General features: G+C 40.7%; 1 protein-coding gene across 1 annotated transcript in view; it reads right to left on the reverse strand.

The window, feature by feature from the left end:
• HSD17B2 (hydroxysteroid 17-beta dehydrogenase 2) overlaps positions 1-14720 on the reverse strand; it is a 64320-nt gene that overhangs the window by 17224 nt on the left and 32376 nt on the right. The window contains exons 2-3 of the mRNA XM_010375142.2: positions 12836-13048; positions 10053-10238 (exon numbers count right to left, since the gene is read on the reverse strand). Of these exons, the coding sequence (XP_010373444.2) occupies positions 10053-10238; positions 12836-13048 (399 nt within the window). The remainder of the gene's footprint in view (positions 1-10052; positions 10239-12835; positions 13049-14720) is intronic.

The raw sequence follows: 14720 nt of genomic DNA on the forward strand, positions 1-14720 counted from the left end.
GGAGAAGTTAGGGAAGTTCATGCGGGACAGCTTCAGTTTGTTTGTGAGAGTTCCAGAGAGGAGGGGAATAGAGCAGAGAAATAAACAGCAAACACGATTTGCTATAATTTTTTCTTCTATTCTGCACACCTCTTGCCTTCCAAGGAGGGCAGATCCAATGGAAGTGTTTAGTTTATTGAGCAGCTAAGAGTAGGTGGATGTGATATGAACGTGTGGTTATGGGGGAAGGAAGGAGAGGGAAAGATAAGGAAAGAAACCACGGAGATTTGGGAACCAGGAAGGACAGGGAGGGGGAAGTAACCAGGGTGAGGTGGCTGGCAACTGAACACCTTCGGAAGGAGGAAAAAAAAAAATCTAAAGGGAATTTGCATTAAATGGTGCTTTGTGGTATATGGAATCTCCAGTAAAATCTGCATTTTCTGGAGTTGGCTCTGCCTTTTTGGAACACGATAAAGTGCTAAGTGTTCCTTCAACATGGTGTAAAGAATGAGGAGAAAGTGTTCATGGAGACCTGAATTACATAAGATTGGGAGGAATGAAGTTTAAATTCGAGGGAAAAAAGAAAAATGTTTGGAATCGGTAATTAGGTGCATGTGATTTGTTGTAAATCAGAGCTCGTTTAAAGTCAAACCAGACACATTATTTTCCCACAGCTGCTATAACAGATTACTACAAACCTAGCAGTTTAAACATTACAAATTTATTATCTTATGATAAAATCAAGGAGTCAGCAGGGTCATGCTCCTTCTGGAGGCTCTCGGGGAGAACTAGTTCCCTTAACTTTTCCAGCTTCCCTTAACTTTTCCAGCTCCTAGAAGCCACCTGCATTCCTTGGTTTCTGGCCCCTTCCTCCATCTTCAAAGCCAGCTGGGTACCATCTTCCAGTTTCTCTCTGACTCTGACCCTCATGCCTGTTTCTTATAAGGACCCTTGTGATTGCATCAGATCCATCCAGAATATCCAGGATAACCTCCTCATCTCAAGATCCTTCACTCAATCACACGTGCACAGTCCCATTTGCCATGTGAGGTAACAGGCTCACAGGTTGCAGACACTGAGACATGTATGTCTCTGAGGACCCCTTATTCTGCCTCCCAGACCAGCTGCCTACTCACAGCAGCCTGAGATAGTTTCTTCATGGTTATTTACTCTGCAGCAATGAATAACTGAAACAGAGTCATCAATTCCAGCTCAGTTTTTCCTGACTGGTGCAAAGTTCCATGATAAATCTATGCCACCAAAATTCTTGTCATTCAGAAGGTGACAGAGGTGCTAGACTCAAGACAATCTGGTGGGTCAGGGCAACCACGTGCTTCTTCTGGAACCCTTATTAGTGACTGACTGCCTCTCTGCCTCCATGCACCTTGCTTCAAAGTGAAAGTAACAGCAATGAACTCCCAAATAAGCACGTTTTCCAAAACTGCTATTCCATTAATTTTGCCAAAGATATTTCAACAAGTCAGCATCACATTAGATGTTAATTTCTGTGGATTTGTTGGTTACATATTGCCTTTTACACATACCTTGACTTTTCTAATCCTTGCGTTACATTCTAGTTTTTTCTTTTCCAGTTCAAAATCTTTTCTATTGTTTCACAAAACTCTCCAGTAAGTGCTAGAGAGTCCCTTACTGTGTTCTCTGCTGAATTCCCCTGTTCCTTATCAATTACGGTGTTATGGACTGAATGGTTCCCCCCACCACACAGAAAAGTTTATATGTTGCAGTCCTAACCTCCAGTGTCTTAGAACGTGACTGTATTTGAAGATAGAACCTTTAAAAAGATGATTATAGTTAAATGGGATCATAAGAGTGGGGCCCTAATTCAGTATGACTGCCATTCTTATAAGAAGAGGAAGAGACACCAGGGGTGCAACAGACAGAGAGATGACCATGTGAGGACACAGCAAAAAGGTGGTCATCTGAAAGCCGAGAAGAGAAAGCTCAGGAGAAACCAACCCTGCCAACAACTTGGTCTTGGACTTCCAGCCTCCAGAACTATGAGAAAAAAAATTCCTGTTTTTTTAGGACACCCTGTCTGTTGTATTTTCTTATGGTAGCCCTAGCAAACTAACACAGAGGAAAACTGATCGTTTCAGAGCTTTGTTTCTTTAATTTTTAATATTTTGTGGGTACATAGTCAGTGTATATATTTATGGGCTACATGAGATGTTTTGATACAAGTATGCAATGCATAACAATCACACCAGGGCAAATGGGGTCTCCATCACCTTAAGCGTTTATCCTTTGTGTTACACACAATCCAGTTATACTCTTTTAGTTATTTTTAAATGTACAATTAAATTATTATTGACTATTGTCACTCTGTTGTGCTATCAAATACTAGATCTTACTCATTCTTTCTAACTATTTTTTGTACCCATTAACCATTCCTACTGCCCCCTCCTTAGTTCTCTCCACTGCTCTTCCCAGCCTCTGGTAACCATCATTCTGCTCTATCTCCATGAGTTCAATTTAGCTCCCACAAATAAATGAGAATATGTGAAGTTTGTCTTTTTTGTTGTTGTTTTTTTGTTTTTTTTATTTGTTTTTTTTGTTTGTTTGTTTGTTTTTGGCGGGGACGGAGGCTCGCTCTGTCGCCCAGGCTGGAGTGCAGTGGCCGGATCTCAGCTCACTGCAAGCTCCGCCTCCCGGGTTTTAGCCAGGATGGTCTCGATCTCCTGACCTCGTGATCCGCCCGTCTCGGCCTCCCAAAGTGCTGGGATTACAGACACTGGGCACGGTGAAGTTTGTCTTTATGCTCATTATGTTATTTCACTTAATATAATGACTTCCAGTTCCATCCACGTTATTGCAAATGACAATATCTCATTCTTTTATATGGCTGAATAGGACTCCATTGTGTGTATATGTACCACATTTTCTTTATCCACTTATCTGTTGATGGACACTTAGGTGACTTTCAAATGTTGGCTATAGTGAACAGTGCTGCAACACACATAGGAGTGCAGATATCTTTTTGATATATTGATTTCCTTTCTTGTGGGTACATACCTAGCAGTGGAATTGCTGGATAATATGGCAGCTCTATTTTTAGAGCTGTTCTCCATAGCAGTTGTACTAATTTACACCCCCACCAACAGTGTACAAGGGTTCTCTTTCTCCACATCCTTACCAGCATTTGCTATTGCCTCACTTTTGGATGAAAGTCATTTTTCCTGGGGTGAGATCATATCTCATTGTAATTTTGATTTGCATTTCTCTGATGATCAGTGATATTGAGCACCTTTTCATATGCTTGTTTGCTATTTGTATGTCTTGTCTTCTTTTGAGAAATGCCTGTTCAGATCTTTTGTACATTTTAAGTGAGATTATTTGATTTTTCCCTGTAGAGTTGTTTGAGCTCCTTATATTTTCTGGTTATTAAGTCCTTGTCAAATGGGTAGTTTGCAAATATTTTCTCCCATTCTGTGGCTTGTCTCTTCACTTTGTTGATTATATCCTTTGCTGTGCAGAAGCTTTTTAACTTGATGTGATCTCATTTGCCTGTGCTTGTTGGGTGTTACTCAAGAAACTTTGCCAATTCCAATGTCCTGGAGAGTTTCCCTAATGTTTTCTTATAGTACAATAGTTTCATAGTTTGTGGTCTTAGATTTAAGTATCGAATCCATTTTGATTTGATTTTTTTATATGGTGAGAGACAGGGATCTAGTTTCATTCTTTTGCATATGGATATCCAGTTTGTTTTCTCTTTCTTTCTTTCTTTCTTTTTTTTTTTTTTTTGACAGGGTCTCACTCTGTCACCCAGGCTGGAGTGCAATGGAGTGATCATAGCTCACTGCAGCCTCTACCTCCCTGAGCTCAAGTGATCCACCCACCTCAGCCTCCTGAGTAGCTGGGACTACAGGCACATGCCACCATGCCTGGCTAATTTTTTGTAGCGACAGGGTTTTGCCATGTTGCCCAGGCTGGTTTCGAACTTCTGGGCTCAAGCAATCCACCTGGCCTCCCTATGTGCTGGGAATACAGGCATGAGCCACAGCATCTGGTCACATTTTCTCAGCACCATTTATTGAATAGATTGTCCTTTCCCCAGTGTATGTTATTGCATTTGTTGAAAATGAGTTCACCATAGATGTGTAGATTTATTTCTGGGTTCTCTACACTGTTCTGTTGGTCTGTATGTCTGTTTTTATGCCAGTACCATGCTGTTTTGGTTACTGCAGCTCTGTAGCATAATTTGAAGTCCGGTAATGTGATTCCTGCAGTTTTGTTCTTTCTGCTCAGGATATCTTTGGCTCTTCTGAGTCTTTTGTGGTTCCATAAAAATTTTGGGATTGCTTTTTCTATTTCTGTGAAGATTGTCATTGGTATTTGGATAGGGATTGCATTGAATCTATAGATTTCTTTGAATAGTATGGACATTTTAAAAATATTGATTTTTCCAACTTATGGACATGGAATATCTTTCAATTTTTTTGTGTCCTCTTCAATTTCTTTCATCAATATTAGATAATTTTCATTGTAGAGATCTTTCACTTCTCTGGTTAGGTTAATTCCTGGGTATTTCATTTTATTTGTAGCTATTGTAAATGGAACTACTTTCTTGACTTTTCTTTCTGATTGTTTGCTATTAGCATACTCACGCCTGTAATCCCAGCACTTTGGGAGGCAGAGGCAGGCAGATCACAAAGTCAAGAGATCGAGACCATCCTGGCCAACATTATGAAACTCTGTCTCTACTAAAAATACAAAAAAAAAAAAAAATAGCTGGGCATGGTGGCGCACACCTGTAGTCCCAGCTACTCAGGAGGCTGAGGCAGGAGAATCACCTGAACCCAGGAGGTGGAGGCTGCAGTGAGCCAAGATCACTTCACTGCACTCCAGCTTGGCAACAGAGCAAGACTCTGCCTTAAAAAAAAAAAAAAAAAAAGTATGCCACTGATTTTTGTAGTTGATTTTGTATCCTGCAACTTTACTGAATTTGTTTATCAGTTTTAATTGTTTTAGTTTTTTCCAAATCTAAGATCATATCATCTGCAAACAAGGATAATTCAACTTCTTCCTTTCCAACTTGGATGCTCTTTATTTCTTTCTTTTGTCTGCTTGCACTAGCCAGGACTTCCAGTATTATGTAGAATAACAGTGGTGAAAGTGGGCATCCTTGTCATGTTCTAGATCTTAGAGGAAAGGATTTCAGTTTGTTCCCATTCAGTATGATACTAGCTATAAGTCTATTGTATATGGCTTTTGTTAGGTTGAGGTGTGTTCCTTCTATACACAGTTTTTTTTTTTTTTTTAATTGAGGGTTTTTATCATGCAGCGATGTTGAATTTTATCAGATGCTTTTCTTAGCATCAATTGAAATGATCATATGGTTTTGTCCTTCATTCTGTTGAGATTATGTATCACTCTGATTGATTTGTGTAAATGTTGAACCATCTCTGCATCCCTATGATAAATCCCACTTAGTCACAATGAATGATCTTTTTAATGTGCTGTTGAATTAAGTTTGCTAGTATTTTGTTAAGGATTTTTACATCAACGTTCATGAGGTATATTGGCCTGTAGTTGTTTTGTTTTTTTTTTTTTTAACATATATTTTCTTGTTTTGCTATCAGAACAATATAGGTCTCGTAGGATGAGTTTGGAAGTATTCCCTCCACCACTATTTTACAGAATACTTGAGTAGAATTGATATTAGTTCTTCTTTAAAAGTTTTGTAAAATTCAACAGTGAAGCCATGAGGTCCCAGCCTTTTCTTTGCTTGCAGACTTTTTACTATAGCTTTGAACTCATTACTTGTTATTGGTCCGTTCAAGTTTTGGATTCCTTCATGGTTCAATCTTGGTAGGTTTTCTGTAAGAATTTATCCATCTCTTCTAGGTACTCCAATTTATTGGAATATAGTTAGTCACTCATAGTTGCCTCTAATGATCCTGCAAGTTTCTGTGGTGTTGGCTTGTAATGTCTCCTTTGTCATCTCTGATTTTATTGGGTCTTCTCTCTTTTGTTCTTACTCTTATTAAACGTTTGTCAATTTTGTTTATCTTTTCCAGAAACCAATTTTTCGTTTTGTTGATCTTTTGTATTGTTTTCATTTCAATTTTTTATATTTCTTCTCTGATATTTATGATTTCTTTTCTTCTACTAATTTTGAGGTTGGTTTGCTCTTGCTTTTCTAGTTTTTTGAGATGCATCACTAGGTTGTTTACTTGAAGTGTTTCTACTTTTTTAATGTAGGCACTTATAGCTACCAACTTCCCTCTTTGTACTACTTTCATCACATCCCATGGGTTTTGGGATGTTTGATTTCCTTTATCATTTATTTTGAGAAATTTTTAAATTTTCTTCTTAATTTTTTCATTGACCTACTGGTCACTCAGAAACATCTTGTTTAATTTCCATGAGCTTGTATAGTTTCCAAAATCCTCTTATTTTTTATTTCTAGTTTTGGTCCATTGTGGTCAGAGAAGATGCTTGATATTATTTCATTTTTTAAAATGTTTTAAGACTTGTTTTGTGGCCTAACATATGGTCTATCCTTGAGAATGGTCCATGAGCCCAGGAGAAGAATACGTATTCTGCAGCCTTTGGATAAAATGTTCTGTGAATAACAATTAGGTCTATTTGGTCTATAGTGCAGATTAAGTTTGATGTTTCTTTGTTGATTTTCTGCCTGGGTGATCTATCCAAAGCTGAAAGTGGAGTATTGAAGTCTCCAGCTATTAATGTATTGAGGTCTATCTCTCTGTTTAGCTCTAATAATATTTCCTTTATACATCTGGGTGCTCTGGTGTTGGGTGCATGTATATTTACAATGGTTATATCCTCATGCTGAATGAACACCTTTATGACTATAAAATGACCTTCTTTGTCTCTTTTTATGGTTTTGGTCTTGAAATCTATTTTTCCTGATATAAGTATGGCTACTCCTGATCTTTTTGGTTTCCATTTGCATGAAATATCTTTTTCTTCTCTGGACAGTGCTTTGTTTCTGTCTTTACACAAACTCCCGGCCCTGTTGAGTACATACGCCTCCCATCTCTTCTGATTTCTTGCTACTGTTTTAACAGCTTTATAAAGTACATTGGGTGGTTTCTAAGTCCTACAAATAAACTCATTTCTAGAGTGTCTCTGGGACATGAAGGTTCAAAGCTGGTTGTGGTGGAGGAAAACTTCATACATCTTGGTGAGTCAGTGGGAGAAAGAAGAGAGAGGCATGGGGAAAAACAAATCCAAGATGACTCAAAGCTCTGAAACTCAAAAGACTAGGACAGAAAGAAGTTAGGGTCCAGTTTCAGTGTTCTGCCTATGGCTAGCCAGTTACCCCAGCATCATTTATTGAATAGGGAATCCTTACCCCCATTGCTTGTTTTTGTCAGGTTTGTTGAAGATCAGATAGTCATAGGTGTATTGCTTTATTTCTGGGTACTGTATTCTGTTCCATTGATCTTTGTATCTGCTTTTGTACCAGGACCAGGCTGTTTTGCTTACAGGTAGCCCTGTACTATAGTTTGAAGTCAGGTAGTGTGATGCCTGCAGCTTTATTCTTTTTGATTAGTGGTGCCTTGCCTATTCATGCTCTTTTTTGGTTCCATATGAATTTTTAAATCTTTTTTTCTAGTTCTGTGAAGAACCTCAATGGTAGTTTAATAGGAATAGCATTGAATCTATAAATTGCTTTGGGCAGAGTGGCTATTTTAACTATATTGATTCTTCTTATCCATGAACATGAGATGTCTTTCCATTTGTTTGTGTCATCTCCAACTTCTTTGAGCAGCGTTTTGTAGTTTTCCTTGTAGAGATCTTTCACCTCCCTAGTTAGCTGTATTTCTAGGCATTCTAGAGGGCTGACAGCAAGTTTTGTTTCAGATGGGTTATCTTGGTGATGATCTTAAGAAAATAGACGGACATAGCTGGGTGTAATGAATTTGCACAACCAGAGGGTGAGAATAAGAGTGAAATACATTATTTATTTTAACGTTCAGGGTTTCTCTTCAATAAAAATACATGACAACAGAGTAAGGTGTTCTGGCTTAGAAAGAGCTTTAGAGGCCAAGTTGAAGATATGTGGAAGGGTATGCTCTGTATTATAAGTTATTTTTTGAGAGAGGGTCTCACTCTGTCACCCAGGCATGAACAGTGGCATGAACATAGCTCACTGTAGCCTCAACCTCCCAGGCTCAACTGATTCATCTCAACCTTCTGAGTAGCTGAGACTACAGGCACATGCCACCATGCCTGGCTTTTTTTTTTTTTTTTTTTTTTTTTGTTCGTTTGTTTGTTTTATTTATTGATTTTTATTTGTACAGACAAGGTCTCACTATGTTGCCCAGGCTGGTATCAAACTCCTGGGCTCAACTAATCCTCCTGCCTTGGCCTTCCAAAGTGCTGGAGTTACATCCTTGAGCCACCACACCTAGCCTTGTATTGTAAGCTCTTTGCTTACCCATTCATTAATCCATTTTCCATTTTTCACTTGTTCACACACTTGCCTTTCTTCATTGATTAACTGAGCTGCTGCTGCATGCCAGACACTGGGCCTACAGCACATACTCCACATTTTGGCAATAACTAAAGTGATCTCATATGCATGAAGGTGTTGCTCAAAGTTGAGAACAGAGAGGAAAAGAGAAACCTCCTTGTCAGCGTGCCAAGGAGGAGGCAGTACTCTGTTATTTCAGTAAATATTTATTATATAAGTGAGGCAAAGAGTCTGTGTGACTTTCCCAGAAGTACCAGACTGTTCCAGGGAAACGAGAAAGGTGAGGCTTCCACACAGGCCAAAATTGTAAAGGCTAAGTTCAGAACAAAGATTAGGAAAATATTGCTGTGTGTTTTCTCAGGATTCATTTGCTTCAGCAAGGTAGCAGAAAATTGGAAATACTTTAGGGTTCTCACACAGCTAAAATATAATACTCATGGCTCCTAACCATCCTGGAGAAACCTTCGTCTCCCCCAACTCTCTCTTTCTCTCTTTCTCTCCCTCTCTCCCTCTCTCTCTCCCTACCTTCTTCTTTGCTTATGCCTCAGGCGAACCACGACTGTAGTCAAAGACAATAGCAGTTAATTTTAAGAACGTTACTGAGTTAAAGCCAGGAAACAGAATGTGATGGACAACAATATTTGTCTAGGAAATACGAAGAACTCCCTCCCCCACCAAATCATTCTAGAACTGATATTTACATTACCAAAAAAAAAGCACAAAACACAAAAATCAAGCAAACAAACAAAAACAGCCTAGTCGTACCGTTTATTTTAAGAAATTTTACTGAGAATTAATTGATCCAACAGTGAAGAGTGGTACTCCTCTACTTGAAGGCAGGGTCCTAGAGTCCAGAGCCCATCCCTTTGGCTTCCCTCTCACCTCTGCAATGACCCAGTGACCCAAAAGTCAGTTCAATGGATCTTCCCCAGACTGAATAAGAGCCTGAGGAACCCCAGTTTGAAAATGTCTGTCCCAGCAAAGAGGGTGTGCTATGACACACATGGGCATTGTTTATGAAAAGGCAAGACTGTTCAGCCCTTGACTCAAGTTGTGTACTATTTGTTCTTGGAAACAGAGAGAGACAAACCATCCAGTGTCATCACATCCTGACCCAGCTTGGTTGAGGCTGCTCAACACTGGGGATAATCTTCGGGTTAACAATAGCAGGCAGCTTGTGTTTGACGGCATGAACAGAGGGAAAGTATGGCCTACTCAGCTTACAGGGAACTGAACACAGTGTGTTAAATTGACGAAGTGTTGAAAACAGGTTGCCTGAAATGCTGACATTATTTGTAATGTGAGATTTCCTGTGCAATTCTAGCAACCTTGTGTGTTGGCAGTCACTTTATGAAGATATATATGAACCCTAAATCCCCAGTAATAAATGGATGAGTTAGAAGGCAGATGAGAGTTTGTACATGAAAGAATTTGGAAGAGGAGAAAGGTTTTATTGTGTGAAAGTCAACAGGGGATAAACAATTTGACTAATCCTGACCCAGCCCTGCCTTTGCATGCCCTGCTTTTTTATTCAGCCCACAAAGAATGCCATGAGCCATGTCTTGTGATGGGCACCCCATAACCACGTATGAAAATGCTGACTCACCTCCCATGCTGCTGACATTCACCAGCCTTCCTTTGGATTTCCTAAGAAGGGGCAAAAATGTCTTTGTGACCTCCACAGTTCCAAAGAAGTTCACGGCCATGCATTGTTTGTAGTCAGTCATAGGAAGAAGCTCCCCATCAGATGGAAAGCCAAGCACCCCAGCATTGTTGACCACAGCCCACAATCCTGGAGACAGAAAACTATAATGAGTGAGTGTCTGGAAGAGTAAGTGAATAACACAACCTGCGACACCTGGAAGACCGTGCAAGTGGTGTTATGTGTGAGCCAGGTCTCCCGTGGGATTACAGTCTGCCACTGGACAAAGGCAAGAGTCTTAGGGAAAAGGAGTAGGAGTGGGAGGGGAATTCCTGTAACAGGAAGCCAGATGTGCAGAGATGTAAAGCAGAACATTCTGTTCCAGAAACTCTTCAGAATTTACTAAGTGAACCAGCAGGTATTGCAGATTAAGGGTTTGGCAGGAGCCATTATCCTGAAAGGACCTCTAATCCTTGTTAAGGTGTTTAGATAGTGAACCACTGATAGGTAACCAGCAAACCACTGATAAAACAAATTCCCCGCCACAGGCATGCCACATGGGAGGACCCCAGTCCATGGAGGCTCTGTATGTCTAAAGGATTTTAGGAGATGGATGGCATTGTAAAATGTGAATGCTGTGAAGATTAGTCTCTGGAAAGTAATGGGGAAGGAAAGATGGGTTGCCACTGGGATAGCCAATTGGGATATCCAAGGAGGCCATTGGGATAGCCCAGGTGGAAGAAGATGAGGGTCCAGTGCATGCAGTGCTAAGACATAGCGCTATGCAATGGTAGGAAGGGGCTGGAAGGTAACTACCCAGGAGGTAGACTTGACAGGACTAGGGTCAGTAGGATACAGGGATTGAGGATAAGCTGAGGGTTTCAGTGACCCACAGGTTTCGGGCTTGAATGACTGGTTAGTTGGTAGTGCCAGTGTCTGAGCTGTGGGATGCAGGAGAGCAGAACGATTTGCAGAATGGCAGCAGGGAATAAAAAAAAATGAGCAGTTTTTGACATGTTGAAGCTTCTGGAGTATAAGGGAAGATGTCTGGTAGATAACTTTGTATACGTGGAGAAGAAGGGTTAGGTTGGTAATATATTAGTATATTTGGGAGTTATTGGTATAAACCAGTGTTTTTTGGCCCTGCCCTAACATAAGCATCACATTGGGAGCTTTAAAAACTAACGATACCTGGGACCCTATCCTAGGGACTGATTTAATTGGGTTTGGGGGATCTGTTCAGTCACACAGGGCCTGGTGCTTCAGAAGGGTCCTGTACGTGTGTGAAAGTTTCAGTCTCTGCTGTCACCATCTTACATTCCTAATAATTTTCCAAACTCAAACTAGGGGCCCCATATTTTCATATTGCATTGGGTCTGCCAAGTTACATAGCCCATCCTGGACCCTAGCATGGGTAATTTTCAAATGATTCTAATGTGCAGCTGGATTGAGAACTCTCGGTATAGGGAGCAAATGGTATGGCCCCAGACACATGGAGTGGGAAGTCTGGGGATGCAACCCTCAGAAGCATTTGTATTTGTGGGGAGACAGAGGCAAAGTTTCATCCAGGAGAAGTGGAAAGAAAGATTGGAGAACTAGGAGAGCAATGGGGGCTGGGGACCCCAAACCATGGAGGAGAGTATAAACAACATGCTTAAATACTGCAGGGAAGTTAAAACCTGGGTCTTCCAGCAATCCCATTACTGGGTATACATCCAAAGGAATATAAACCGTTCTATTATAAACATGCATTCACACATAGGTTCGTTGCAGCCCTATTCACAATAGCGAAGACATGGAATCAACCCAAATGCCCATCAATGATAGACTGGATAAAGAAGATGTGGTACATATACACCATGGAATACTATGCAGCCATTAAAAAGAATGAGATCATATCCTTTGCAGGGACATGGATGGAGCTGAAAGCCATTATCCTCAGCAAACTAAAGCAGGAACAGAAAATCAAACACTGCATGTTCTCACTTGTAAGTGGGGGCTGAACAATGAGAACACATGGACGCATGGTGGGGAACAACCCACACTAGGGCCTGTTGTAGTGAGGGGAGGTAGAGCTTCAGGAATAATAGCTAATGAATCCTGGGCTCAATACCTACAGGGTGGGTGGATCTGTGCAGCAAACCACCATGGCACATGTTTACCTAGGTAACAAACCAGCACATCCTGCACGTGTAACCCAGAATTTAAAATAAAAGTTGAAAAAAAAAAAAAAAACCAACTAGGTCTTCAGGCTGATACTCGTTAGCTTTGCTAGATTAGTTAGGGAGGCAGAGTGAGAACCAACATCAAATTGAAGGTGAGGAAGAGAATCAGAGAGCTACAGGAGCTTGGCCATGAAGGAAAGAGAAGAGGAGGGGTAATGGGTAAAGGAGGACAGTAACCATGAAGGTATTTTTTTCTAAGCTGGGGACTCTAATGCATGTTGCTATTGTGGACAGGAAAGCAATGAGCTGGGGCTGGTGGAGTTGTTCTTGGGAGAGTGACTGAGAAGTTGGTGAGAATGAGATAGAGGTTTCTGTAAGTTCTGTGTAGATGGGCCCATGTCTGAGTTATTCCGAAGGTCTTCATGTTGATAGAGATCCCCACACAGGGTGGAGGTTCAGCACAGGTGTGCTCCAGTGCAAGCAGAGGCCAGAGTGGAGTAGGGGGCATGATCAACCCAAGCTGGAACAAGAACTGGGTATTCAGGAGGAGGGTAAAGGCACCGAGGGTGCTGGCGGCAGTACCTCTGTCCTGCAGCATTGCTGCAACCTTGCTGTAAGCATCTTTTATCTGCACTGGCTTCGTGACGTCCATTTGGAGCACCGAGAGGCGCGGGGAGCAGGTTCTTCGCAATTCCTCAGCTCCTGGGCCATTTTCATTCAAAACTCCGGCAAATACTGTGAAGCCCAGCTCATCCAGATACTTGCACAAAGCGTGACCAAGCCCGCAATCACCACCTGCATAGGGTCAGGGGAGTAGGGAGTGAGTTAACCACAGTGACAGGAGAAAATATTTAACAAGGAAAACATTACGTTGTTTAGGATTCTCCATGCTCTCTGAAGAGAGGGGTTCCTGGGGAAGTTTCTTTATGTGCTAAGTGGGGAGGTGGGAGGAGAAGTCAAGCCATACAGATACATTTCTCCATATAAAGAAAGGGATATAATGTAGAACTGAGGGGTGGTGGGTGGGCATAGATGGAAAGAGAAAGGCTTGGGGGAAGGGTAGTCCAGGAGTGACTGGTGGCCAAAGAAATTGGGAAGGAAAACCAAGACATCTAATGGAAGTAGTTTTAGTAATCTACAATGTGTAGTGTTTGATGTAACCTCACTCACTCTGTAAAACCTTCAGTCAAACATTCATTACAAACTCATACTTTGGACTCGGTTTTGCCTTATGGAGACACAGGGCAATAACAGAGGCTGCCCACGGGGGCCAGTTCGTTCTGGATTATAAAAGTTAAAAGTTCATGGCCACCTGTGTTTCTCACCCTCCTGGGCCTTTTTCCCTGTCTATGACTGACCCTGAGCTATGGAATAGATGTCAAGCCTAGAAAGAAAGTTACAACAGAAACCAAATAGAAAGCCCTAATTGCATTGCTCTGTGAAAATGGAGAGTAATGTAATACACAAAGTATGACTTAAGCTTCTCAGAATTTGAGATAAGAGTGTACCCACCCAGCCAAGAGGGTATTAGGGACCCCGGAAAGAGTGTTTTATACCCACAAGTGCAAAATGTAGATGTCTGAAATTCCCAAGTTGAAGATAACGTCAACATTAAATCACCCTTTGAGCTACATACACCATAGTAAACAAATAACAGTTAATGTCTCTCTCCTTTTAATGAGAAAGTATTTCACATTGCCTGTGTCATGTGATCTTCCTTGGACTCCTGCAGGGATCTCTTTTGTCAGTAGTCAGACATCTCCACCAAGAATTGGGAAATAAGGAAAACTAGAGTACATGCAGAGAATCAACTCAAAGATCAGTATGTGAGTGGGCAGAAAAGAGATCTCGCTTCCAAGCTAACAACAGGGGCCTGAAATCTACTGTCCCCAAAGAGAGGACAGGTGTTCACATACACTGTTGATAAACATGTGCAGGACTAAAATCAACCAATGTGAATTCGCCTATCTTTTGACCCCAAAAGTCTCAGTATTCATCCTAGAGAAATACTTGCAGGCACATAAATGATGTTCTTTATAGCACTGTGTAAGAGCAAAAGAAGGAATTAACTTAAATGTCCATGAATAGGAGAATGGTTACATAAATTATGGTACATAAAATGGAATACGACAAAGCAGTTTTAAAGATGGAATAGAACTATCCAAAATGACATGGATATTGCTCCAAGATGCTTTGTTAAGTGAAATAAAATAACTTGCAGTATAATAATAATTAATAAAATCCAATTTAATGCAAAAAAGGAGGAGAGTTGATTCTATACATACCAAGGTGTGGAAATGTAAAAACAAACAAACAAAAAAGAATTTGGAAGGAGAGATCCCTAAGTTCCCCTTAGGAAGAGAGGCAGAATGGAGGGGGACCTTATCTTGTAATGTTTACCATTTTTGCTACAAGAAAGTACTTTTTTCTTTTTTTAAAGGCTATGCTAATTAGAATGGAGATTGGC

Source organism: Rhinopithecus roxellana, chromosome 20 (genome assembly GCF_007565055.1).
Source record: "Rhinopithecus roxellana isolate Shanxi Qingling chromosome 20, ASM756505v1, whole genome shotgun sequence".
Taxonomy (NCBI): domain Eukaryota; kingdom Metazoa; phylum Chordata; class Mammalia; order Primates; family Cercopithecidae; genus Rhinopithecus; species Rhinopithecus roxellana.